This window comes from Leptonotus elevatus, chromosome 1, assembly GCF_054856555.1.
Source record: "Leptonotus elevatus isolate MCC_2025b chromosome 1, RoL_Lele_1.0, whole genome shotgun sequence".
Lineage (NCBI taxonomy): Eukaryota > Metazoa > Chordata > Actinopteri > Syngnathiformes > Syngnathidae > Leptonotus > Leptonotus elevatus.
This window is the reverse complement of record NC_141239.1, coordinates 33,082,244-33,108,512: the sequence shown is the minus strand read 5'-3', so window position 1 is coordinate 33,108,512 and position 26,269 is coordinate 33,082,244. Positions and strand designations below refer to the sequence as shown.

At 38.9% G+C, this 26,269-nt stretch overlaps 3 protein-coding genes and 1 long non-coding RNA gene across 5 annotated transcripts; 2 read left to right on the top strand and 2 right to left on the bottom strand.

Annotated features, from left to right (window-relative positions):
- Positions 1-9: 9 nt before the first annotated feature.
- Positions 10-5,737, top strand: LOC147181751 (winged helix repair factor 1-like). 2 transcript variants are annotated; one of them, XM_086093895.1, is made up of 7 exons: positions 10-172; positions 475-570; positions 652-794; positions 2,018-2,253; positions 3,843-3,940; positions 4,587-4,734; positions 5,532-5,737. In XM_086093895.1, the coding sequence occupies exons 2-7, from the start codon at positions 477-479 to the stop codon at positions 5,575-5,577; spliced, it is 765 nt and encodes a 254-aa protein (XP_085950021.1). In that variant the 5' UTR covers positions 10-172; positions 475-476; the 3' UTR covers positions 5,578-5,737. The 2 variants fall into 2 exon arrangements, with proteins under 2 accessions (XP_085950021.1, XP_085950013.1); XM_086093887.1 differs by having other exon boundaries at positions 475-794.
- Positions 5,738-6,104: 367 nt separating this feature from the next.
- rac1b (Rac family small GTPase 1b) lies at positions 6,105-13,508 on the bottom strand. The gene is made up of 6 exons (XM_086093323.1): positions 13,145-13,508; positions 11,629-11,700; positions 9,265-9,382; positions 9,122-9,184; positions 8,464-8,623; positions 6,105-7,295 (listed from the first exon to the last, which is right to left on the bottom strand). Exons 1-6 carry the CDS (start codon positions 13,177-13,179, stop codon positions 7,165-7,167), a joined length of 579 nt encoding a protein of 192 aa, XP_085949449.1. The 5' UTR covers positions 13,180-13,508; the 3' UTR covers positions 6,105-7,164.
- A 1,447-nt stretch (positions 13,509-14,955) lies between these two features.
- smim10l3 (small integral membrane protein 10 like 3) lies at positions 14,956-18,502 on the top strand. The gene is made up of 2 exons (XM_086069274.1): positions 14,956-15,340; positions 16,213-18,502. The coding sequence occupies exons 1-2, from the start codon at positions 15,161-15,163 to the stop codon at positions 16,231-16,233; spliced, it is 201 nt and encodes a 66-aa protein (XP_085925400.1). The 5' UTR covers positions 14,956-15,160; the 3' UTR covers positions 16,234-18,502.
- Positions 15,569-20,404, bottom strand: LOC147181748 (uncharacterized). Its single transcript, XR_015094141.1, has 3 exons — positions 20,236-20,404; positions 18,180-18,375; positions 15,569-16,475 (listed from the first exon to the last, which is right to left on the bottom strand). It is a non-coding gene; the product is annotated as an uncharacterized LOC147181748 (long non-coding RNA).
- Positions 20,405-26,269: the final 5,865 nt, after the last annotated feature.

The following is a 26,269-nucleotide window of genomic DNA, read 5'->3' as shown; positions in this document are numbered from 1 at the left end:
ACGGGGCATGTAGTGACAGCCGTAACCACAGAGGGCAGAATGGCCAACTGGGGTGATTAATAGAAGAAGACTGTGGGCACATAGCACAATAGCATTCAAGCTAAGCCAATTGACGCAAAGTTCGATCGAAATGATGTATATTTGTTTAGTTTTGCCAACAGTAACAATCCAGGTAAGCACAAACGCATCCCATTATTTTCTGAGAGCTTATTATACACACTGTAATTTAAATAAAATCACTCACTATGGACTGAATGCGTATTCAAGTTTGCATACAATATAAGCCTTGTATAAAAAAGTGTTGTTGGCACTTTAATTGTGATTGACGTAATCTTCACATTTTCGTGCTCCCAGTCGGGATAGGTGCCGATAACTAAGCTGTAAACACTGCTACAAAAAGGCCTTTATCGTGTCAGGTAAAACGAAATTTATGAAAGTTACACATAATAAGTTACTTTTTTTGTACGTTGGCAGGCATGAACAGGAAACGAGCTCTGATTTCAGACATTTTCAAGGTGAAAAAAAGCCGAACTGCCGCTGAGAAGTTTGGTATTAAGAGTGATGAACAAGGTAGGTGCTTACAGCTGTTTTGTAACGTGGAGGGAGGTGGAGATACATTCGTGTCAACTAAAATGCCTTGCATTTCAAAAGGTCCGACTGATGTCCGAGCTAGCCTGGAGTATCTTATGACGCTGTTCCCCAGAAAGCTTTTCAATGACACCTTACCTCAAATTGTACTGAAGCACCAACTGTACAGCATTCACCATGACAAAACTCTGGTGGACAAAGAAGTGGTAAGTCGAGTATTTTTTGGTAGTGAGTAAATAACCATAACCCTCAGAGCATATAGCATATATTTTGTCAAGAAATTGTAATTGGGTGGGGGGTATAGTACAGCGCAAGATTCGAACTCATGTCCTCACACTTTTGGGGTGAGATCCTTAATCATTATGCCACGAGCTAATACTGGAGCAGAATTTGTACTCGTAGTTCTCACGCAATTCACGGCAAAATAGCGCGACGTGGCGAGTTGCTGGCCACAGAAAAATATCCATGTTGTATTTTTTTTTCTCAATTTGAAAGCCAGTAGTCATGATAACACGTCAGTGACATTATTTTGTCTAAATATGTTGAAACAGTCATTACACTTATTTTGAGGATGATAATGAGTCACGGTTCACCCTGCCTGATCTCACTCGTTTTTGCCACAGGTCCCATTCGTAGTTTGGGTTTCCTTCGAAGGGTTGTTATTATTGTGAATGTGAACCCAAATAAATGTATGATCACCTCATATTACATTTACGCAACAAAATGATGAATAACTAGTTATGAAACCAGAGGCCAGTAAAAGCAGTTTGTTCAAATATTATTACATTTATTTTAAACGGTGGATTGGTAACCAAAAATGCTTGCAATATCTCAATGTTTTTCAAAGTGAAGACAATTTGCAATTTTAATATTTCAGCAAGAAATACAAAGTTAATGCACATAATTTGCATTGGCGGGTCACATAAAATGATGCGGCAGGCTGGCTATGGCCCCCGGGCCTTGAGTTTGACACCTCTGCTCTAAATAGGGAATGAACAACGAAGTTCACACAAGCCCCCACAAATTCAATATTGATCAGTCAGCACTTCATCCATCACCTTGTCAATTACTGCGAATGAACATAATAAATGTACACATTAACCATATACTGTAAATGGCTTAAGGTTGATTTGATTTTGAAAAATGTGGCGAAAGTACTAGTGCGTATAGAGTATTTTGTTTGCCCATGTAATGTCAAGTGAGTTTGTGATTGCATTTGGTTTAGGCAATATGTGAGCGTATACTATTGACAAGCCCCATGTGAAGGCGGGTCGTTTGTGTTAATTGATCTAACCCCTTTAAACCAGGGTTGGGTAACCTTTAGCCCATGGGTCATATAGACGGCTTGTAGTGTGAGAGCATTTGCTCGACCTGCTGTGGCCCTTGATATGGAGTCTGACTAAGAAATCACAAAACAAAACACCTGCAGAATAAGCTGCGCGAGGATGGGGAGCTGCTCATGTTCCAGCTTGGCTTTGACGCCGAGGCATTCGGACTGGTTTTCACGTCAGACTACAAGGCCAAAGTGTTGGCCGGAGAGGAGGGCAGAGAGACCCGAGGGACCGTGGACAAGTTCTTGGACAAAGCGTTGTCACCTTGCACGGATCTGAGCTTCAACAAAGACCAGATGATCAGGGAGTTCTTCTTCACGGATGCTGAAATCACGTATGTAAAGAAAAAAACTTTTCTCTACCCTGTAAAATACTTTAGTAATTGAACGTAAATGTAAATATGGCCGTCGGTAGTGTAGTGGTTCACATAGCTGCATTTTGTGGAGTGGGTTCAGTTTGCATCAATATGCTGTTCACAATTGCCTTTGTGATGGTAACCAGAGAAGGGTGTAATTGCTGGGTTAGGCTCCAGGAAAAGTGTTACAGAAAATGGATGGAAGTGTAGTTTTATTGTGTATAGTAACATATGTCTATAATACAAACTAGCTGGGACAGGCTCGAGCACCCCCGAGACCCTTGTGAAGAATAAGGGGTTTGGAATATGGATGGATAGTTAAATATAATTTAGATAGGAATCAATACCTTAGACTGGGAATGAGCATTCATAAAAAGTCCTTGATAGATAAAAAAACAAACAATCAATGACGACTAATTTTATGATTTTTATAAATACAAATACACATGAAAAATAATTTAAATACATATTTTGTAATGTATTGTATGTTTGTTTTCTTGTACAGTTATACAGTTAGAGCTACTTAAATTATTATAATCAAATTCTACTTTTGCACTTTTATTACTGATGCATTTTTTTTCTAAATACAAATATAAAAATATTAAATCAATTGTAATACGCTTTTTTTTTAAACGATATTCTGTTTAATGTATTTGATTTTTTGTAGTTAAATGTACAAATAAGAAACATTCATACATTTGGTTATAATAAATACTTTGAGACTGTCTTTGCGAATCTATTACTATCTAACCCACATATGGTGTTCAGGTCTGTGGGATGCATTTTTTTTTTCATCTGTGGGATGCATTTTCATTTCTTATGAAAAGAAAGGAATACAAATAATATATTTTTCAGACTCCTTGGCCTTGGTTCATTTACCGTGAAGAGCTTGTATCCGACCACATGTTCAACACATTTATATTACATACAGGAACTTATGATCATGGGTCAACATTTTGTGTTACTGACCTTGTCCTTGCAACAATGTAGAATTCAAACTCAAATTCTAAAATTCCCACACATTTTTGTTAATGAAGTGTAGTCCATTTATCAGTTTCCCACCAGACCCACGAACACTGACTGAACTACAAAAATATGAACACCACACAAGGGGAAGTCAAGTTAAAAAACAAAAAAAAAGTCTTTACAATGTGTTCAATGCGCAGCACCCACTCTTTGAAACACTGTATTCTGATTAATATTGTCTTAGTAGACTAAAAATTAAGCAGAAAAACAATGTTTGTATTCATCTGAGGGGTTTTGCCATTTTGATATTTGTTGTCGACTGAAAATGACACCGTGCCTAAAGGCTCAAGTAGACCGACCGTCATGATTCACCTTTTTTCTGTATATTTATATATATAATATATATATATATATATTATATATTATATATATATATATATTATATATATATTATATATGTATATTATATATATATATATATTTATATTATATATATATATATATATATATTATATATATATATAATATATATATATATATATTAATATATATATATATTAATTTTTTTTAATATATATATATATTTTTTTATTGCCTTCCAGGCAGCTTGTGAAGGCCGGAGTCTTGACTGTGAGGGACGCCGGCAGCTGGTGGCTCTCCATTCCCAACTCTGGCAAATTCACCAAGTACTTCATACAAGGTGGGTTTCGTGCTATAGTCAGGAATATTTCTGGGTGGCGCTGATCTGAACTGGAACAATGACAAAAACTTGTGTTCAGGGTTGCGCTGTCAGATATCCCCCTAACGATAAGAAAAGAAAACATTTATTCAGCTGTGGGAGGATTAATCAAGTGGAGGTAATAAATAACTATAGAGAAGTTCCCTACATGTATACATTACATCAGTAGCCACTTCTAAACAGATTTTCTCACTGGTATATATAAAATATTCAGTTAAGTATTGTCGCAAAACACAATGGCTGGATTGCTAGCTAACGTTAGCTTGACAGCACATGATCCAGTTGACCATCAGAACTGCATATCTGCGTAACAGGAAGGCCCATTTATTAGCCACTCCCTCAGTGATCACATTTACTGCAGTGGATATAAAAAGTCTGGATAGGTCAAGAAAAGCATACTAGAACAACCAAACTTTATCCATCCATCATCTGAATCACTTATCCTATTTGGGGTTGGTTAAACAAAGGCACTAATGGCGGCAGGTATGTGACGACTTGTTTAACATGAGTTGGAATGTGATTGGTTAATTCAGAGTAAAGCCATAAGAGGGTGTGAAAATGTTTACATTATATTGGTGCCTCCCGCCATCCTTTACCCGCCTGCTAGGTCGTAAAGGCGTGCTGGGCATGGTGAAGAAGTCCAGGTACGGGGAAGCGTTACAGGCCGAGCTTGAGGGGCGACGGACGACCTCACAAGTGAAATTCCACATCAAGTACCACATCCACGATCTTGTCGGCGCCGAGCTGGTGGACAGGTAAACGGAAATCCTCTATTGCATCCTTGCCATCTCGCATTCTCTCCTATCTGACTTTTATACTGCATTCTATACATCCCTGTACTGTACAGTGGAATAGTTTGGCATTCAAATCAAAACTTTGATTCTTCCTATGTTAGCTTGTAAAATTACATAAATAATAAATGTTCATTTGTAAAAGACACATTTTACTGTTCTCGGATGTGCTTGAATTAAATTATTATTGTTGTTATTATTAATTTCTTTAAATTATATATTTTTACTTTCTTAAAGCAGAAGTCAACCCCCAAAATTGGCTGCACACTCTCAAATCACAAAAACTCCACACAGCAGCATGTTTGTTTGTTTAATTTGCCACACGGCCGTGCAGGGTTAAGGAAAGAGGGAGGGAACGCTACACTGCACACAGGCTGGTCTCCAGTTGGTTGCAAGCTGCAAAGTTAGTACGAGCTGCGGATGATCGCTTTTTGTGATCAGCAATAAAAGGCATTGATGGACATGTGCCGATCACAAAGTTTTCCACAGAAATGGCCCAATTACAATCAGTGGCTTATCCATTGGGGCACCGCTAGTATTTTTTATTATTTTAGATGAGTGGTTAACTACTCTTTCTGCTTGCTAATAATATTGATGATCTTTAGATTTTAGGGGCTAGAACAAATAAATTCTCTATACTGTACATTATTTATTTTGGGAACAATTCCATTTAAATGAAAGTGAACTTATTTGAGGATTGTGTACAACCTGGTTGGATTGAATCTATCATATTCATTCAGCTTTGTTTTTTTTCTCCCCAGCATACCAACTACTTCGGGGACTTTGCTACGATTTGTTGACTCCTGAATCACGACAAATAAAATGGTAATCATAGTGTTGTATGTATAATTTTATAACATGTCCACAAATGATGGCCTTATAAAACCCTGTGGGTTTATGAAATCTACTTGATGTTGTACACCTTGTCAGTTTTTTTGCTTTATGTAATAAAAGTCATCTGCATTTGGCACATCAGCTTAACTGCTCAACATAAGTAAGCTTCAGTAAAGTCACTGAAAATGAAGTCATTTGATGTATGTATTTAAGTAATAACAGTACGTACCAGAGACAAAAATGTAATAAAAATGCAAATAGGAAAGTAGTAATTGATATACAGAATGCAGAATTAAAAAATCAAAGAATCTGTTAGGCATTAATTTTAAAGTTGTAAAATAGGTTTGAAATCATAGTTTGGGGTAAGGTTATGGTTTAAATAATTAATGTAGGCAGTTAGTCCAAATTTGTGGGCATCCATTACTCACAATTTTGTTGCTGTTTGCACCTGAGCTTCACCTCAAGTGTCAGTGCTGAAAATGATTAATCGCACAACCTGGTTCAATTTTATTGGAATTTATTGGCTTTTTTCAAAAACAAAAGGTGACAATAGCTTTGTATCCATAAAACTGAAGGAGTCACAATGACATTGGCTTGAATTAAAGCACAGCTTGATGTCTGAATACAAAAAAACAACAGATGAGCAATATGTTCTTTAACCCCTTGAACTAGTAGTTTAAATACATTTTTGTAAGAAAAGAGGCAAACAAAAAATAAATGTAGCAATCCTAATCTTAACGTTTTTCAGTATACGTCGCACATACATGCCATCAGCGTAAATTACACAAAGACAGGCTTGGAAGGAGGTTAAGAGTAGTGTTAGCTGTAAAAGAAGTGATAAAAAAAAGAAGCATATTCATAGTGTTAGTCCAACAATACAGTGAGTGGAGTGTAAGATGCAATAACAACAAAAATCAAATCACATGATTATAACAAAGAGGACTACACTGTCTACTACGCCAGAAGCGACAGTAGCTTTGTTTTACTAACAGGCACAGATGCTCGTCTAAGTGACTTCACTTTGCCAGTAGTGATGCGATTTCAAAAGAAAGAAAAAAAGTTGCTGATAAATGCCCAAGGAGCATCAAATGTGCTCTTGTTCCCCACCACCACCACCAGTTCCTAAAATCTACATTGGTACATGGTTTGATACTGAGGAGAGGGGGAGAAGAAAATGCTTTACCTGTTTGAGGATTAATAGCACTGTTGGTGTTAAAACATTTTTTTTTTTAAATTAACTGCTGGTGAGGGATATGCGAACAATTGATTGTGGGAGCAAAACCAGGAGGGTTTATTTGGCAATGTGATCCCCACTGAGAACCCTGACTGTAAACAAAATGAGAGCGGTGATTTAACGTAAGGCCTCATGAAGTTGAACATTTTCAGAATTGTCTTTACAGTATACAACGTTACAATTGTCTCAATCTTGACTCAATGTTGTAACGGGGGAAAATGGCCGCTAGAACCGTTGCAGCTACGTTTACGGGAAGCAAAATGTCGATTGTTATCTGGTGGGTATGTACGTATATACTAATGCAGTTACTCCTTGTGCTCCCACCCTTAGAGGAGGCTGCACTTCTTGCCCTTCTTCTTGATGGGCGGGGGGCACAGGACAGCGCGGATGGCCTCGTCGAACACCGTTTTAAGGCCGCGCTGGGTCAGGGCGGAGCACTCCAGGTACTTGACGGAACCTGAGTGCGGACGGACGGGTTAGAGACATTTGGGGGTCACGTCCAGCATACCAGCAATATGACAAATATAGAAAGCATCAATACCAGACACAAATGCAATCTAACAGCATGCAGCTGTGCCACGTACACCACGTGCAACGGTTGATAATTCATATTTAATACAGTGTTTCCTTGTCATACCTTTGTTCTGTGACTAAGCTCACGATTCAACTTAGTCGTCTTGTATATTCAATTTTCCCCATTGAAATCAATTATAATGACATTAATCCGTCCCAGTCCCAGTCCTCTCTAATAAAAACGAGGACAGTGGCCGACTTTTTCAGACCTCTGAGGTGGGAGATGAGATCGGTGGAAAAGATTGGTTTCGTTTTTAAGGGGTCGGCCGATCACAGATCTCCCAAAATTGAAGCGTATCGAAAAAAGGAAAATGCGAATTTTGGCTATGGAAACAGGTTTTGTGAATTTGAAATTGAATTTTTTTGAATAACCGCTGACAAGACCGAATACACGTCGCACGTTTTGACCGATATTACGTCACATGTACGTTTGTAGTCACAAAGCAATGGCAGACGATAAAGTAAGGTATGTTTGGGGGGACGACGAAATTTAAATATTTTTGGAATTAAGAAGCAAATATTAATGCTTTGTTTAGATGGAGAACAAACGCTACGGTTTATCAAGAATTACAAAAGCAAACTCATACGACGCCATCGCACTTCTTCTTTGAAATTACTAGTGGATCATATTTCTATGGTGTATAGTATAACGCCACCGACAGCGCCGGAGTTCCCTCTTAATATTTGCAAAAGAAGAACAGATGGAAACGGGCATAAGTCAGATGTTCGTTTTGCGCATTTTCAGTTATTTTCCTTAAACATTCAAAACAATTGGATGGAAACCTGACATCTGAATGGCTTTTTTTTTGGTACATGTTACAGATCAAAGCATCATTTATAACAAAAAATATTTAAATCAAATCTGCAAATATGTGAAACTGTAAGTGCTGCAGTGGTCAACTAATCTATAATCTTAAATTCATAATACATTTGCATCCGATCAATCATTGGAACAATCAATGGAATCATCATCAACATTCAAAAAATATTTTCGGGTTGCAGCCCGAAAAATAATACAACTTATGTTGGGATAATAGCAGGAGGATGCATACCAATCTCTTTGGCCATGGCCAGGCCTTGTGGGTAAGTGATTGGTGCCAGTTTCTTCTCCTTCAGCTTCTCAATGGTGTCTTTGTCATCTCTCAGATCCAACTTGGTGCCCACCAGGATGATGGGAGTGTTGGGACAATGGTGTCTCACCTCGGGGTACCACTGCCGGCATACGGGTCACGGGTTAGCTTTCACATACCACAAAAACATCGGGTGTTCCATTTGAATAAATAAACACCACACCTCAAATGCAGACCTCCGTTTTCCCCTCAGAAATAAAGAGGCCAGAGATAGTTTGCATGTGAGCATCGGGATGTGAGTTGTGACCGACAGCAGCTCCGAGTGCATGTTCTCATTTTGTTTTTGACCGTCTGTCCTGTTCAGTCATCGATTTAATGTGCATCGGTGACTTTGGCTCTACTTTACATCACGCAACAGCATCACAGTGCACTGTTTTTTTTCTTTTCATTTCACTCACATGGCGACCTATCTACTCTCTTCGAAAAAAAATCCTCACAATATATAGCAAAAAATAACAAATAGCTCATCATAAAGTGTGGTGAAATTTGTTACATTAACAAAATGTACATATACATATATATATAATTTTATTTTTTTAAATGGGGCTCAAAACAGATCCAGGTGTCACTATTGACTCACCTTGGCACGGACGTTTTCAAAGGAGGCCGGACTCACGAGCGAAAAGCAGATGAGGAACACATCCTGGTGGGCGGGGGACAAACGATAACGTCAGAGTGAAAAATGCGCAGGTGGTTGTGCGACCGGGCTGTTTCGCTTGCTACCGTCTGAGGGTACGAGAGCGGGCGTAGTCTGTCGTAGTCCTCCTGTCCTGCCGTATCCCAAAGGCCCAGGTTCACCGGCTTGCCGTCCACCATCACGTTGGCGGAGTAGTTGTCAAAGCTGATGCGAGTGGAGAACGTTTGTTAACCATTATGAAACGAATGATGTTAATGAGTAGCTGGCCGATCGAGACTCTTTTCAGAAGACAAGATATTTGGGTTAGGGATATTTGGCTTTCAGGAAGAAATGTATGGAAAATGTCAAAAGTTCACGCTACAGTGAGATCATACCATGAAAGTAGAAAGACATTAAAGTAGAAGGATGCGCTGCTGATTTTCTCATCTCAAACAATTCATTGAAAGAAAAGTTAACAACAATGGGGGGTACACCACAACAAAAAATGTTAACGTCACAATAACTCGTGTGCCCTTGAGCATCAATTGCAGCTTGACGACGTCTCATGCTGTTCACTCATTATCTGCTGAGGCATGGCATCCCACTCTTCTTGAAGGGCAGCCCTCAGGTCATTGAGGTTCTGGGGTGCAGAGTTTCCAGCCTCTACACGGCCACTCAGCTGATCCCACAGCTTTTCAATAGGATTCAGGTCTGGAGAAAGTGCAGGCCATTCCATTTGAGGTGCACCAGTCTCCAACAGCCGTTCCCTGATGATGCCACCTCCATGAGCCCGGAGCATTGTCGTTTGTGAATTTTGCCGTTAAGCTCCTTGTTAGAGAACAGCAACTTGTGCAAAAAGTACTGAAACATTTAACAGTTGGACATGTGCATTCAAAAGCTGAGAGGAGGTCAAATTAAGTTCACTTGGAAAGGTTTGAATGCATTTTAGGCTCGTCCTGAAATTTCACCCAAAAGCCAAATATCCCGAACTTTTTGTGAATAGTGTATGATAAGATACAAGCGGTGCAAAACTAGGGTATGCACTATGCCATTTTTCTTTTTTGGGGAAAAAAAGAAACTTAAGTATAATCTACATTGTTTTAAATTTGCTGTCATTTAGCATGGTTCAGTGTCTACACTCAAGCACACTTCGACATTCGACAAGTCGCTATTGTTAATAATTTTTTGGGCCATTCTTCTCGAATGAAATTACGCCTCGTTAACAGTGTGTGGTTTTCTTAGATATAAAAGTAGTTTCTTTTTGACCACAGCCCAAAAGACGAAATCTATTCAAGCATGGTCTGACAATTGGGTTGGGCATTCGACCGACCCATGTCATCGTCTTTGTCTATGAAATTGTTCATTTTCCAAAATACTGTAATAACAAAGGGGAAATATTAAATACTTGGTTTTATTCTTACAACTGTATGCCTAACCTTTGTACTCCCTGTTTTTTTCTTAGAGTAATACTTGACTCGTTGAGCCATTTTCAGCAGTAAAAAGTTGAAATTTTGTCCAGAATTAATTTGATAATGTCATTATTTTTCCATATATAATTATTACCATAACTCATTTACTGCCATTGATGGTTATAAACGTCAAAAAAATCATTTTAACTATTTCTATTAGTTTAACATTTTTTTCTACTTTTGTTAACAAGAGTATGAAAACCTAGACTTTTTTTATTGTACATTTAGAACAGATATAACATTTGTGATTAATTGTTAGTTAACTATTGAAGTCATGCAATTAATTACGACTAAAAAATGTAATCGCCTGACGCCCCTAATTTTTAACAATCGTCTGGTCAGGCGATTACATTTTTTTATTGTAATTAATCGCATGACTTCAAAAGTTAACTCACGATTAATCACAAATGTTATATCTGTTCTAAATGAAGAAAAAAAATCTCTATAGGTTTTCATACTCTTGTTAACAAAAGTGGGGAAAAAATGTTAAACTAATAGAAATAGTTCAAATGAATTTTTGACGTTTATAGCCGTCAATGGCAGTGAATGCGCTAAAAGCACATTTTCCCACTTGCTGCCGATTGAAGATGACATCACCTGTGCTGAGGAAATAGCTAACGACCAATCTCGGCTCACCTGTTTTCTGGGTTTGGTCAGCAAACTGAACCATGATTGGTCCTTACCTACTTCCTCAGCACAGTTGAGGTCATCATAAGTCGACAGCAAGTGGAAAATTTTGTTTTTAAAGGTATTAATTGCTCATGAAAAATAATGAAGCCATCACGTTAATTATACACAAAATATTATCTTCTTACTGTTGAAAATGGAAAACTCAATAAAAATTCTAGAATTCAGAGAATTCCAAGCAGCAACGGAAAACGATCATAACCAGTTGTGCGAGCGGGAGAGATTTCCATCTTGACAGGCTGCCTTATCTCCAGCCACGAATGCAGTAATGGAAAGGCTGAGACGCCAATGAGGAAGAAGACGGCGGCTACTCACACAGTGGGGATGTACTCTCCGGGAAAGGCATTGGTGGTGTAGCTGATGAGCAGGCAGGTCTTACCCACGGCTCTGGAGAGAGTACGGAGAAAAGCAATGTTTAACTGTCCTGGACACTTTCTGTAGTCACACTTCATGTGTCTGCTCATTAAGAGGTGGAAAACGCGGCTTGAAAAAAAAAATCAACATGTTAAGTCTTTGTCCAGAAGCAGAGCAGTGATAGCAATGAGGAAATGCACAATATCCTTAGAACAGGAAATGGAGTCCGCTGCGACAGGAAAGGCACATTAGCATCTGCTTGCTAAAATTGGACCAAATTCAACTGCATTGAGCAATGCAGATAAATGTTTGGTCTTTTTATTTTATTTTAAATATCTGTCAGGCACACCCAAATGGAGAATAGTTTGTTTAATTTTATTGTTTGACAAATTAATTTAGAATAACATACAGTTAATAAAGGTTTTATAATGGTAATGTTATAGCCTTGAAGAGATTATCTCAAAAAGAGTAATGCCAGGCCTCTACTTACCGTTCCACTTGGTGACAGTTAGTAACATTCTGCAGTTAATAAAGATTTTATAAGGGTTACAGATTGAGGCGGGGAAAAACGTTCTACTTCCAAAGGCGACGTTTACAAAAGTAATGCCAAGCACCTTCAAATGATAAGTAGTTTTACTGTATATAACTTCCTCTAATGACCAGCGAAATTTGTTGACACTAGCCGCCCATTATGTGTCTGTCAAACATTCTCAAAGGGCAAGTACCTTTATTGTTTCATTTCAAGTTTGTCAAGTACATAATTTTGCTTTTGACTTGTTTATATCCAACTTTGCTTATAATGCTAACAGTTTGAACACGCAACAGTTTGGTTCTACATCCTATGGAGAAAATGACAAAAGTAAGCAAGCAAACTGTATGTTCACACGTAACAATTGCCTGATCACCAAATGGGAAATTCCCAACGTGTTGCGTGCATGCTGCAGACGTAGGCGGTCGTTGTGTCAAAATCAAGGTGGAAAGAAAGGCAGGAAGGCAGATCCACGCATGACTTTGCTGCTGAGGCATCCACCACCAACACCACCACACCCAGAACAAGAAGTTATGAGCGCGTGCGCGGCCTCCCACGCGTCCTGACATATCTCACGCACGCACCCTTTTCGATCCCAAAGGGAAAGGAATGCAAACATACGGTGGCCGCCAAGGGTTGCACAAAAAAGGGGGGGGGGGGGCGATCACAATACGGATCAGACTTCAGAGTGCAAATTTGTGCAGCACAGTAACCGTATTTTATTTATTTATGTGTGTATGTATGGAAACTCAACAATGTGATGTACTTAATTCTAAGCTCGAGCAACTTAAACAGCCAAGTTGGTTGGAGAGCATTACAGAGGCTTTAAATGTTAAACACGTACATTGACGCAATCGCTCTCCTGCTCTTGTAAAACGTCTCAGTCTCAACAAAATAAAAACAATTTTAAAGTGTAAAGGCCCACTGTCTGGCCATCAGCTGACTCACCCGTCCCCGACAACGACACACTTGATGGCCTGCATAGCGGCGCGCTCGATGGAGGAATGCTGGTTAGCCCCGGGAGCTAGCCGATGTAAGCTCGCAAGTCTTCCCTTTGTCCGCTATGGCTTCGCCGCTAAAATGTCCCGAAAGCTTCACTCAAGACGGCCCGTCAAATCGCTCCAAAGATACGGAAAGAGACTGTCGGAGAAGTTGAGACAACTTATGGAGCACTTGACGCAACTTTTATCCGGGCGATTCCCTCGCTTACATTCCCATGCTGTCGAACGGGAAGCTAACGAAGCAAAACAGCGGCCACCACCCCTGACAAGGAAGAAGAAGAAAAAAACAAGCCAGCTACCGCCACCAGATGGTACATCCGGGCAACTCGACCGTTACGCCCACGACTTGTTGTCTTAAAAAAATAGCAACTTCCACTTCACTAAATGCAAATATGTCCATACATATCATCAATAGAACATTTAAATGATTTGAATAAACGTATAATTTTATGTTTATTGGTTTAGGTCAGAAAGAAAAAGGCCAGGCAGACTACTTAATGTGCAACACATGACGTCACGCAAACCCGTCCCATTTCCTACTTCGATGTCTCACTAAGACACAGACGGCGGTTTTACGGGCTCAATCTAGATACATTCCAAGAAGTGGACAAACAATACGACATTCTTTCATTATATTTTCTTTATCTTTCATTGAATAATTAGGATTTAGGACGTTGTTTTGTTATGTATTGTACCAAAGCACAACAAATTACGTGAAGGGCCTATAGCACGCGCACGCGCATGCGCGCACACACAGTGCGTGTTCTGCATTTAGAGAGGCTATGCAACATCGATACTATACAAAAAGATAATATAGCAGTACAGCAGGTAACTGTGCATACTGTACATCATTTGGAGCAGTTCAGAATCAGTACTATCTAATAACAGGACAAAAAAATAAAAATAAATTGCATCTAAAGACACATATGCTAATTATTAAATGTGAAAATGCAGTGGAATTCATAAATTAAATTAAAAACAGTGGGAGCCTTGTGTATTATTATTATTATTATTGTACTATTTTTGTATATGTATTTTTGTATTTATTCATTTTGGGAAAAACATTTAATGATTTATCCCCGTTTTTCCCCCCAATAATTTTTGGTGTTATGGGGGTCAATTACACCCGTGAAGATATATTTGAATCTGACTGGCTTAAAAAAAAAAAGTCCCATATTGCTAATACTGTGCCAGCACTTCTGAAGGCCTTAATAATAATAATAATAATAATAATAATAATAATAATAATAATAATAATAATAATAATAATAATAATAATAATAATAATAATAATTGGCTGGCAACCAGTTCAGGGTGTACCCCGCCTACTGCCCAAAGCCAGCTGGGATAGACTCCAGCACCCCCGCAACCCTAGTGAGGAATAAGCGGTTATGAAAATAGATAGATGGATGGATAATAATAATAATAATAATAATAATAACAACAATAATAACAATAATAATGCATCAGATTTATATAGCGCTTTTCTGGACACTCAAAGACACTTTACAATGGCTACTTATTCATGCACTTACACAATAAATTAGGTTGACATGGCAACACATAGAAGCTGAAATTTGATTGAGCGACAGAAAAATCTAAAAATACATTTAATTGAAGTGGTGAAACCAAGAGAAACATTACAAAAGAAGAGATTAGTCAGTATTAATAGTTTCCTTGCGTCTATTCGCCTGACAGTATAAATTCGGGGTTAAAAAAAAAAAGTCCAGTTGTGTGTCACACCATAAACATTCCCCCCCGAATGAAAACAACAACACCAAAAGGAGTAATAAGCAGAAAGGCATCCGTTGGGTGGAGCACTGCCGCCAGTAGAAGACAAACAAAGCCGGCGTTCACAATTTCACGCCGGTGTCATTCGGTGGCGTAAAACATGGACCGTCGTTCCCGACCGGTCGCCTCTCTCCGCGCTCAGCCCACCGAGTGATCTGACTTGTTGGCCTCTATGACGGGGCTGTCTCACTTGGTGCTCCGCTTCTCGGGCACCGCGGGTCGCACCTACGGAGTGTTTTCTAAAGGCCTGACCAGGACTTTATTGATATTCTTCGATCTGGCCTGGCGACTGCGAATCAGATTCCCCTACATCTACCTTGTCGCCTCGATGATGTTTAATGTCAGACTTCAGGTAGGTCAAGTGGACACAACGACAGAACACACAGGGGGGGAACAATTATGTTCGACATGAACTCGTGTCAGCTCTCTGACAGTAAAGTGGCTGAATAAAACCACATTTAGACTACTTGATTGCCTACAATAATTTTCGAGTGTTTTAACATTATTATTTTTTTAAATGATTTTTCTTTCTTTTTTCACCTTTATCTTGCCAGGAACAGTCAACACAGTACCACAGTAGTTATCATTAACAAGTTGTAATTCATAAATGCTTTATGATTGTTAAATTTGTTACAGTTTGACCCAGGAACCTTCCATTTCTATTTACAATATTATTTTCTGTGGGAGAAAAAAATTATATTTAAGTATGCACTTTGTGAGTTTAACCAAACAACTTCTACAAAAGTGTGCTAAGATTTATACCAATTCCAGCATTGATGCTGTGGCCTTATAACCCTTTAAGCAACATACTGGTACATTTGAACACAAATAGTGTAGCAACACATGTAAGCATACAATCAAACAAAAGTCACGGACACATACTATATTACTGCAGCTTACTGAGCAGTTGTAACCTTTTTCATGTTACATGTGTGTGCTAAGATGTACACCAGAGGGAGCCACACAATGCTTGCATGGAATCATGATGCAGCAACTCTTAAAATCTTTCTATTCGATTTAATTATATGATTGATCACGGTATGTTTTTATAAAGTACAATGCCAGAGAGAGCTGGAAGGGCTTAATGACATTACCATTTGATAGGGAACAAAGATTTAGGATGGTTGTGTTCTAAGTTAAAATTGTGGAAGTCAAGGCCACCATTACATGTCGGCTTCATGTCCAAAACGTTTCATTTCCTTGCTATTTCTTGTGCATAATCAGGTCCACATTGAGATCCACTGACGTCGACATCCATGACCCGACTCGTGCCGAATACCGAGCCTCCTGATGAGGACGAGGACACTCTCGCCGCCAGCCGGGTGACGAAGGCAGCTGGCAACCTTTTGCCACGCCCTCACGCCTGTCCAGTGCCTTTTGGTGGAGGACGGAGATGATTCGTGAGTGGGGACGAAGGGTCCCGCTTGAGATTCAGGAGCTGCTCCGGATTTTTTTTTTCTCCCTCTGGCGTGACACTGCCTTTTGCTCTGTGGATGTCAATGTATGATCATGTACTATCAACATTCATACATTACATTTAAAAAAAGAAATATACGTTTGGGATATTGGGCTTTTGGGTGAAATTTCAAGGTGAACACCTAAAATGCACAATGGCAGTGTCCACTGTAACATTATGCAGTTCAAACATTACAATTGCACATAAATATATAAAAAATGAAACTAAAGGAACTTAATAGTTAAATACAACTAAATTGTATTAAGCAGTGATTCTTTCACCTGACACTAGAGGGAGCCTGCATACCAGACTTAATTTTTACAGGTGAATGTAATTTGACCTTATGTAAACATTTAAATGTGCAACTGCACTGGCGGTTTGCCCCCCCCCCCCCCCACACACACACACACATCTTGCTCTTCTCTAACAAGGAGCTGAACGACAACATTCACAATCGGTATTTAATCTATGAATGGTTTAATAAATGTCTGCTCTGGATCAATCAGAATTGAAAGTTAAACAATCATCTTCATCTTGCTGTTCACATATTGACATCATGACACCAGGACTGCATTACAAATTGATCAACGGTACGAGGCTTTAAAAAGGAAGTGGCCACCTAGCTTCGTAAGAGTGTCAAGTCATCAGCAGCTTGCAACACAGTCAAGTCAAGTATACGGAATTTGTATAGGCCGGAAGTTGCCAAAGACTTAACAACCCCTGATCTAACCCTCCAACTGAAAATTCTATTAGGGGAAAAACGAGAAGCCTTGAGTGGGAATGACAAATGGAGGGATCTTCCTTTCCAGGATGCTCCACTTTAAAATTCAAGTTAAAGTACCACTGATTGTCACACCCAACTAAGTGGGGGCGAAATTTGTTCTACGTATTTAACCCATCCCCCGAGGGAGCGGTGAGCAGCAGCAGGAGCCGCGCTCGGGAATCATTTGGTGATCAAACCCCCCAATTCCAACCCTTAATGCTGAGTGTCAAGCAGAGAAGCAAATTTCTTATAGTCTTAATAGTAGGGGTGTTAGAAAAAATCGATTTGGCAATATATCGCGATATTACAGCGCGCAATTCTCGAATCGATTCGATATGTGGCGGAATCGATTTTTAAACATACATTTTTTATGGGAATATTCTACAAAACGTCTTAGGGTTGGGCTTCACACATCAAGCATGGAAGAATGTTATATTAATGGAACATTAAGCCTTAATATTTTATTTCAGTGCTGTTCAAGCATGAAACAGACTGCAACCTGTTTGTTAAATGCAGTGGCTCAGTTATAAGCCTGATGTTTCAGATTAAACATTTTCATACAAATCTTACAGTGTGCATGTAGAAGTTTACTGATTAGTATTTTCTAAATTTGAGTTTAAAAAAATCGTAATAATCAATTTAGAGATTCGTATCGGGATTAATCGGTATCGAATCGAATTGTGACCTATGAATCGCAATTCACACCCCTATTAAATAGTCTTTGGTATGACCCGGTCGAGGATTGAACCCACGACCTCCCAGTCTCAGGGCGGACACTCTACCAGTTTGATGCTGGTTTGATGCCTAGTAAGCAAATAGCAACACATAACACATACAGTGCATTTTCGGTTCATCCTAAAATTTCACCCCAAAGCCGAATTCTCCCCAAATTTTTGTGAGCAGTGCATCTTCTGCTAGGACGTTTCAATTTTATGTATCTGCAGTGACGACAACAAAACTGAAATACCGTACCTGTTCATGGACACGGAGCACACAAGCATGACTTTTTTTTGTGTGGACACGTGAATTGAGGTTACGTGTCGAAGCGAGTACACTGGCTACCTCACCACAGCTCTCCGAGTGGAAACTTTGCAGTCTTGAAGGAAATGTGTCATGCGCTCATCCAGCCATCACACTCAATCTTTGTTATTTCTGCTCGTCACCAATACTGCACGAAAAGGAAAGGTGGCATTTACAATTTCAAACAAAGGCAGAAAATGCTTTTATCTTCATTCTCTATTGTGCAAATGTTGAAGATGAATGAATTTGTAAAAGCAATAAATTCATCAAACCAACAGGCTCAGCCTTTTCACTAAATCAACAATACAAATTGTACAACACTGCTTCAAAATTCTAAAAAGTGTATAGTTAATTTTTACCAGACTTTTTAAGTGTCATATTTTATTTTTTTAATGTTACATGATGGACCTGGTATGTTAGTATATAATTTTACCAGTGTTTTGGTATTTACGATAAATAAAATAACAGTTTAACAAGCAAAATAAATAGTAATAATAAAAAAAATTAACAAATGCATACTTTTTAATGTACCAGTTTTAGAAGAAAAAAAACCTTTGTCCACAAGGGGGCAGCAGTACTTTATGTTTAGCAGAGCTGTATATAGAGAGAGTTTGGCCAACTCTGTTTCAGCGGGGTAACAAGATGGCATCCGTAATTCATGTGACCAGCAGTTGACCAATCACAGGCATACTCTCTATATACGGCTCTGATGTTTAGCTATTGCTCATCTTTTTAGCCAAATAGTCTTTTTTCTTTTATTTTAAACTTTTTGAGTTACCAAATCAGTAAAAAAAAAAAAAAAAATACAATATGCTTTCCAAAACGAAATAATAATAATTAATAAAAAAAAGTTAATTATTAAAAGAAAATGTTACAATACAATTTTACACATTCTGTTTACATGTTATATGCATACAAGTTTAAATTATTATTCGTTTTTAACCTTATCTACAAATTGTTATGTACTGTACATTGTCTTGGCTCCCCTTTCTTTTATGATGTCCATCTACCGGTAATTGTTCAATTGGAGGGAAACAATCAAATGAAGGAAATCATTGTTCAGTGCTACCGTTGTGTTCTTAACTATGCAGATGACAAATAAGCATATTCTCGAACCTTGACTCTTGAATCTTTGAAAGGACTGGCTCATCATTAAAACATTTTCCACTACGCGCAAAAGTTTGCACACCCCTATTTGAGAGCGTACTGATCCCAGATGTACGATCGGAACATACTCCTTTTTCGCTTCCAGCTTGTGCCATCCTCTCCGTTCCCAGCAAACTTCCGAGCCAATCTTGATGCCAGGCAGCGGTACAAAAACCATCACATGTTGCCAAGGCAACCACATTTCTCTTAGTGACAGACAACGCCTTCCCTCCCCTCCCCCCTCGCTGGGGAAAAAAAAGAGGATTTATTTCTCAGGGATTTGCCAGGGGAAAATATTTTAATATACTTATCGTAGAGGGGAGGCTGGCACGCACACACACACACGGACATTTATAGATGAAGGATAAATCGGGTTATATTTACTGGCCTCCCCTTTATTGCTAACTGCCGTGTGTACCCTCAGAAAAAAGGGGGTGTGGAATCAAGAAGATGAAAGCACATTTAGCCGTTGGCTTCTGCGCCGGCTCACAGATAGGAGACGAGAGCCACTGCCACGAGATGTGCTGTGTGCAATTGGAACAAGTCCGCACAGTACGCTGGTTGACTTCCAAGATGTTTGAGTTTCAAAAAAAAAAATATCTATTGGTAATGTCGAGTGAAAACGTTTGTTCCAGGTACGAATGGTCACCATCATAAAACTTGTATTAACTCACAGAAAAAAAATGATGTTTTAACTGCTGGATAACAACACATAAAAGTAAATATAATGTGATTGGCTGACAACAGTGCAGGGTGGACCCCTTCTTTAACAAAAAACACCAAAAGCAAAACACACTGAGAAGAGCTGCCAATGCAGCTGGTTCCAATGACAGCTCTGGAGAAGCCTGATAACGATCCTCACCTGCGTTGGAATCGGGAGACATAGTTTGTGTCCAAATTCACAAGGCTGGGTCCTCCGAAGGCCGAATTTGTCGGCTGCATGACGTCACTCCCGGCGCGACTTGAAAGCACGCACGGACACACATAGGAATGGATTGTCAATGCTGCTTTTTTGGTAGCGCATTAACCGACACTCCAATCATGTGTAAATCTGTGCGGATTGTGGGGTCGCGCCAGGAGTGACGTCATGCAGCCGACAAATTCGGTATTCAGAGGACCAAGCCTTGTGAATTTGGACAAAGGCATCGAAAACAGGCTGGACACAAGATAATAATTTATTGTAAACTCAGAAGTATATTGAGGTAGGAGTCAGACACTTGACTAAAAAAAATGTGTCACTCTAATTGTGTCACACCGCGATGAGGTTTACTGTCTTTTCATTTCCTGTTTTATTTTGAAAATTCTTACTCTCCTTTTATTTCAGGTCACTTGTAGATTAGATATCGTCCTTTTTGGAGCGCCTTTAGTTTAACATTTTATAGCCTTTGTTTTCCCTCGTAACGAGGTGTTTTATGTTTAATAAATATCTGCCAACTCCTATGTCTGCGTCTGAGTCCTAAATCTGCCACGCCCTGTCACAATTGAAACAGCAGATGCATAGTTAAATAAATAAATAAAGGCCTCAATAATTGCACAAGTTTGTCAATATCTACAATTAAAAATATTAATTTAACAGTAAAAGTGAATCAGATTGGTTGTTTTCACAACTGTGCTGTATAATTAATATAATCCACTTTAACAATGAATTCTTTAGGAACCCTCACATGAATACAACTAGGTGAGATCAGCTGATCACTTTGTTGTTGTCCTCCTAAGAGCACAGAACGATCATTTAAAGGTTGTGACTTCTCAATCTGCAGTTTGTCTAGCCTTTGTCAACAACATGTCAGGATCACAACCTGGCACGGAACAAGGTTATTTATAGTAAACAGTGTGGCAAATAATATTGATCCGAAGACCGAAGGTGACAGGAAGGCAGTAATGACAGGCAAAAAAGAAAGTCAAATGTGTTAGCGTTTTCAGCACCACAGACAGCTCAGGCATTTATTGATACGAGTCTGCATTGGCAGTAATATTCCACAAACTCTCATCATAGGTCAATCCTAAACCAACACCTTTGAAAAACACATTTAGTTCATATATTTTTCTTAGGTTTTTGAGAAAAACAGATAAACCACACATCATATACAGTACACATATATATGCAAAATTCACCGTTGTGGGACTAATAAAAATTATGTTATTTTATTTGACCAGTCCAGAAATTACTGTGCAACTTTTTTACAGACACTGACTGAGCCCCGTGATTTGCTTAAAAAATATTGCAGAACCAAGAACAAATGATTATATATGAAAAAGTATTACAGTAGTCACAGTAACAGAGTTGCAAATCAGTGCTAATGTTCAGAATTTTTGCTCTTGAGTATATGCTCACTGTGGTAGTTGCTATGCTAACCGATCAAGAATTTAGCCATGTATTAAAAACTGAAAAGTAGGCTACTAATGTTAATGGTTTTTTTGTGGGGGTTTTTATTGAGTAGAATGACACACTCCCTTGTGGTAGATTTTTTTTTTTAAATATCTAGAAATTGCAAGTAATTTGACAATATAATTTCTGCTGAGTCATATAAGATCACTTTTTTTTCTATTGTCCTCTGTGTGCTAGAAAAAATAGAGCACAATTCTCACTATTTAAATTCTATCTGTGATAAAACAAAAGCTATGCTTGAAGATAAAAGATGGAGAAAGAAAAGAAAATAACTTTTAGACCGTACTCAAAAACTATTTGACATTACAAATATTTAGGAATCACTTTTACTACAACTTCAATTACAATTTGTTGTAGGACAACTATAATTAAAATGTATTTATTTAAAATTTCATTAGGCAGGTGGCAGAAAATGTCATCCAGTTGTGGAATGACCCAAATCCATTTTTGCGAAACAAGCCAAGAGGGTTACAAAGGACTTCTTTCTCATGTCTTTTGAAGCTGTGCTCGGATTATTCAGTGCATTTGAAATACACCTTCAGTTCAACTCGTGTTGACTTGCAGATGCAAAAATGTTGGGCCGAGGAGGGCTGACCTCAAAAGTGAAACAAAGCATTGGGGGAGGAGGAAGAGGAAGAAGAGTGGGGGGATGAGCGGAGTCATTTGCAAGGCAAAAAAAAAAACACTTTCAAATATCGCACAAATGTTCTATTGGTACTGTTTATTTGGAAAACAGTCAAAAGGCATCTGTGTCTTGTCTTCTTATTCAATGGAGGCAAGAATTCAGCGCTTACAATCGAGTTTATTATTATCCTGTAGCAATTCTTGTAACATAATTGCATGTTACTGTATTAAATTAATAGTGAAATTATAGAACTCATTGACATTTGCACTGTCGAGTTACATTAAGCTGAAAATCCAAACAAAGGTGCAAAAACAAAGCACAAATAGTCTCACTTTGACGTAAAAGTCATCCGTCATTTTTAGTTCCAAAAATCAAACACATCAATGTTTTGTTATCTAATCATTTCTGAAAATATGTACCTTGTGCTAATTTACATATCCTGAAACTCCATGCAACCAAAGTTTCTCCGCCCATGACTCGGTAGCTAGGCTGGGTGAAGATCCAAAACCACTTTCAAGTCACAGTTGCCAGACTACACTCTCTGACATGCAGAAGCCCTATTTAACAGGAACATTGTGTCTCAAAACCAAAAGGTAAGCAGAGCTGCAACTGCGTTTTGATGGCTCTATCAAATAGCTTTAGCCATCAGTGACAATGTCTGACAAGTGGCACATACTTGATTGCTCCGTGAATTTGTTGACGGAGTATATTTGTGTTTGATGACGTATATGAACTGCTGCATCCATGAGTGAAAATGCTTGTATTGCTTTATTTTCCACAACACTGGATACTACAGAAGCTGCTAATTTGCTTGTTCAATCTTCTTATCTTCACCGATATGCTCACTTGTCATTGGCCAAGCAGATGAAACTGGACTGTCTTAAACGGGCAAATTTCAACAAGACAAGCAAATTGCGTATAAAGTGTACTATAATGTTTGTATCCTTGGGGTATTTTGGCGAAAATTGACGCTTTAATTTGTGAAAAAACCTTCAAGTAATATTAATGTTAGAATGTTAACTTTTTTTATTCAGTTTGATAGTTTAACCCTGGAAAAGGTGAATTCACTTCCTATTATTTCCTGCGGAGGGAAGACAAATATTGTGCTATTGATGTGCCAATCCCAATCACACTGACTTTAACACAATGACCACAACGTCGCCCAGCAAGTTACACGTAAAGTACTCAGAAGAATGCCGACCCGGACCATTGAGTCCAAGTAGGAAATCCTGTCACTCTCTGCTTCCCGTCAGCCGTTCCAAACACGCCATCAGCCAAGGTCGGGACCCCCTCGTCCTCCGAAGGATGTGTGAAAGCCGTTCACATCCTCTCGCTGCCGAACCTCACATCTTCAGCCATGAAAACATACACACTGGGTCAAAATCGTTACAAAATTATTTTCAATCAATTAAGAGATGCGAGGTTTTCCTTTGACTGTGGCTGCATTTGGGGCGGGGCGAGGGTGGCGGTGCTCGAATGCCCCTCTGGGCATCGCCTTGCGACTGGAGCATATGAAGTGATAGACTGCTCAATCAGGTCACGTGAAGTCGGTCAGGACAACCGCAGACGTTTCCCCCGCGACGCTCGGCCTAATCTGCCAGACGTGTGCCTCCTCGGGGGTGAGGGGAGGGGTTTGTGGTTTGCAACCCCCCCCCCCCCCAAAAAAAACACACAGATTTGATCACATCACTTAGTGGCTTTGTTTTGCGGTGTGGAGGCTGTCATTTAATATTTTGTTAACATGGAGCACTTTCACTGCACTGCGAATGCCGACATATTTGCAGTACAGCATTTGCAAAATTTGCCTACCTATTCACTCATTTTGTTTTTGGGGTGCCTATCCTTTGTTATTTGATGAAAAATTCCCCTCTTCACTGTTCTTGTACTCAGGCCAAAGTCATGCCTAATAAAAAAAAAAAGAGAATTCGTTCACCTTTGCCATACAATCTTGTGACAGTGGAAGTGAGGAAAGAACTTCATTCAGTCAGACCATAGCCTTGTCTAATATATAAAAAAAAAAGTGATTTGCGGTAATTACAATTTTTTGGGGTGGGGGTCATAAATTTTCACTATAAAAGTTCACTCTATAAAGCAGAGGTGGGCAATCTCGGTCCTCGAGGGCCGGAGTCCTGCAGGTTTTGGAGGTTTCTCACTTCCAATACAAGCTGATTCCAATCAACAGGCTCATTATCAGGCTTATGCAGAGCTTGCTGATGAGCTGATCATATATCAGCTGTGTTGGAGAAGGGCAACATGCAAAACCTGCAGGACTTCGGCCCTCGATGCCCACCTCTGCTATAAAGCCATCCCACTTTTCACTGTATTTTTAAACATATCTAATTTCACATTATGTATATTTTTCACAGGATTTTGCAGCAAAATATCTGCCACAAAGCTTAGTCGTGATCATTATTCCAAACGGATAAATGCTACTGCAGATCGACAATGTCCAAAGTTTGGGATTATTTCATCCAAAAAAGAAAGTCAACATTCAGTCTGGCTACTACAAAGTCCAACTGACTTACACAACTGCACGTCTACAGTACAGTAAACATCATCAGCTAATTTGATAGAGCCAACCACTGCTAGTTAGAATGAATTGTAATCCATCCACAGGTGGTCAAGGAGCTGTTGCAGGTGCACTTTGAATAACATTATTGAAAAAAAAAATGGTAGAAACTTAAACTTAGAACAAGCACATTCATACACAGCCAAAACTTAGGCCCAGAAGCACAGGAAATGCAGACTGGCTTATAGCCAGTTAACAGCCAGCCAATTGTACACCCACGTCACTCACCAGCCCAGGTCACAGATACTACAGTAGAATGTGGCGATGGCGACCCCGAAAGGACAAAAAGGATATCTGCTCCTCACATGCATATCAAAGCAAAATCACCAGTGTTAGGTTAACACTGACAGTGTTAAATTTAACACTAGAAGAGTGTTTATATGTGTCCACACCAATGAGAGTAAATCTGACATTTTTCAAAGTGTTACTTTTTCACACTTAACAAGTGTTACTCCAACACTGTATACTGTTAAAAATCTAGTGTTAAACATTTAATTCTGCCAAACTACACTAAAATCTGGTGTTAAATCACTCGCTATTGAACGCCTTCATCGGAAATGAGGGTGTGTTCAATTTAGCACTCAAGGTAGTGCTATTCCGGTTACACCCAAAATCCACCCCAACACTCAAGGGAATTTACTCTGACAGTGTAACTTAAAAATCCAAAACAGTGTTAAAAATAACACTGCTTACTGCATATTTGGTCAAACACTGGAAATTTAACACTGACCGATTTGCTGTGTATCACGCAAAATGAATTCTTCCATGATTGTATCTGATTATTGTTAGAATAATCAATTGTAAAAATATTCAACAGCTCTACTGAAAAGTGTTTGTAAGAATGTAAGAAATGCTAATATGTGTATGGAGAGAGTCATCAAGCACTTTTAAAAGTATTAAAATATTACATATGGTCACTTCTGGAATGTAATGTAAATACATTGAATTGGTTTTAATTACAAACATCATTGCAGCACTTGACCTAGTTTCCCACTCGTAGCACAGAAATAATGAACTCATAGTCAAAGATGATGTGCTTTGCATCAAGCTGACTAATGGAGACTTTGTTCAAACATTGATTTCAGCTGCATATCTCCACAATGATGTTGTCTGACTCAGACATATCTAATAACATCTATTTCAAGACCACTTTAATTGTTTCCCCCCAAAACCCATTGACTCATTTCCGACACTTGAATGCTCTTGTCCTGATCTCATTACTCACTTTATCGCTTGGTGGAAAAGGTGGGAAGTGAGCATTTGTATGGAATATTGCAGTTCCAGGGCAGCATGTGTACGAGTGGTTACCACGA

Coding starts and splice junctions, on each gene's coding strand:
- LOC147181751 (XM_086093887.1), top strand. CDS start 477: ATGAACAGGAAACGAGCTCTGATTTCAGACATTTTCAAGGTGAAAAAA. Junction 795..2,017: donor CTCTGGTGGACAAAGAAGTG/GTAAGTCGAGTA, acceptor AAACACCTGCAG/AATAAGCTGCGCGAGGATGG. Junction 3,941..4,586: donor CACCAAGTACTTCATACAAG/GTGGGTTTCGTG, acceptor CCCGCCTGCTAG/GTCGTAAAGGCGTGCTGGGC.
- rac1b (XM_086093323.1), bottom strand. CDS start 13,179: ATGCAGGCCATCAAGTGTGTCGTTGTCGGGGACGG. Junction 11,701..13,144: donor TGTGTCGTTGTCGGGGACGG/GTGAGTCAGCTG, acceptor TACTCTCTCCAG/AGCCGTGGGTAAGACCTGCC. Junction 9,185..9,264: donor CGCTCTCGTACCCTCAGACG/GTAGCAAGCGAA, acceptor CCCGCCCACCAG/GATGTGTTCCTCATCTGCTT.
- smim10l3 (XM_086069274.1), top strand. CDS start 15,161: ATGACGGGGCTGTCTCACTTGGTGCTCCGCTTCTCGGGCACCGCGGGT. Junction 15,341..16,212: donor TGTTTAATGTCAGACTTCAG/GTAGGTCAAGTG, acceptor GTGCATAATCAG/GTCCACATTGAGATCCACTG.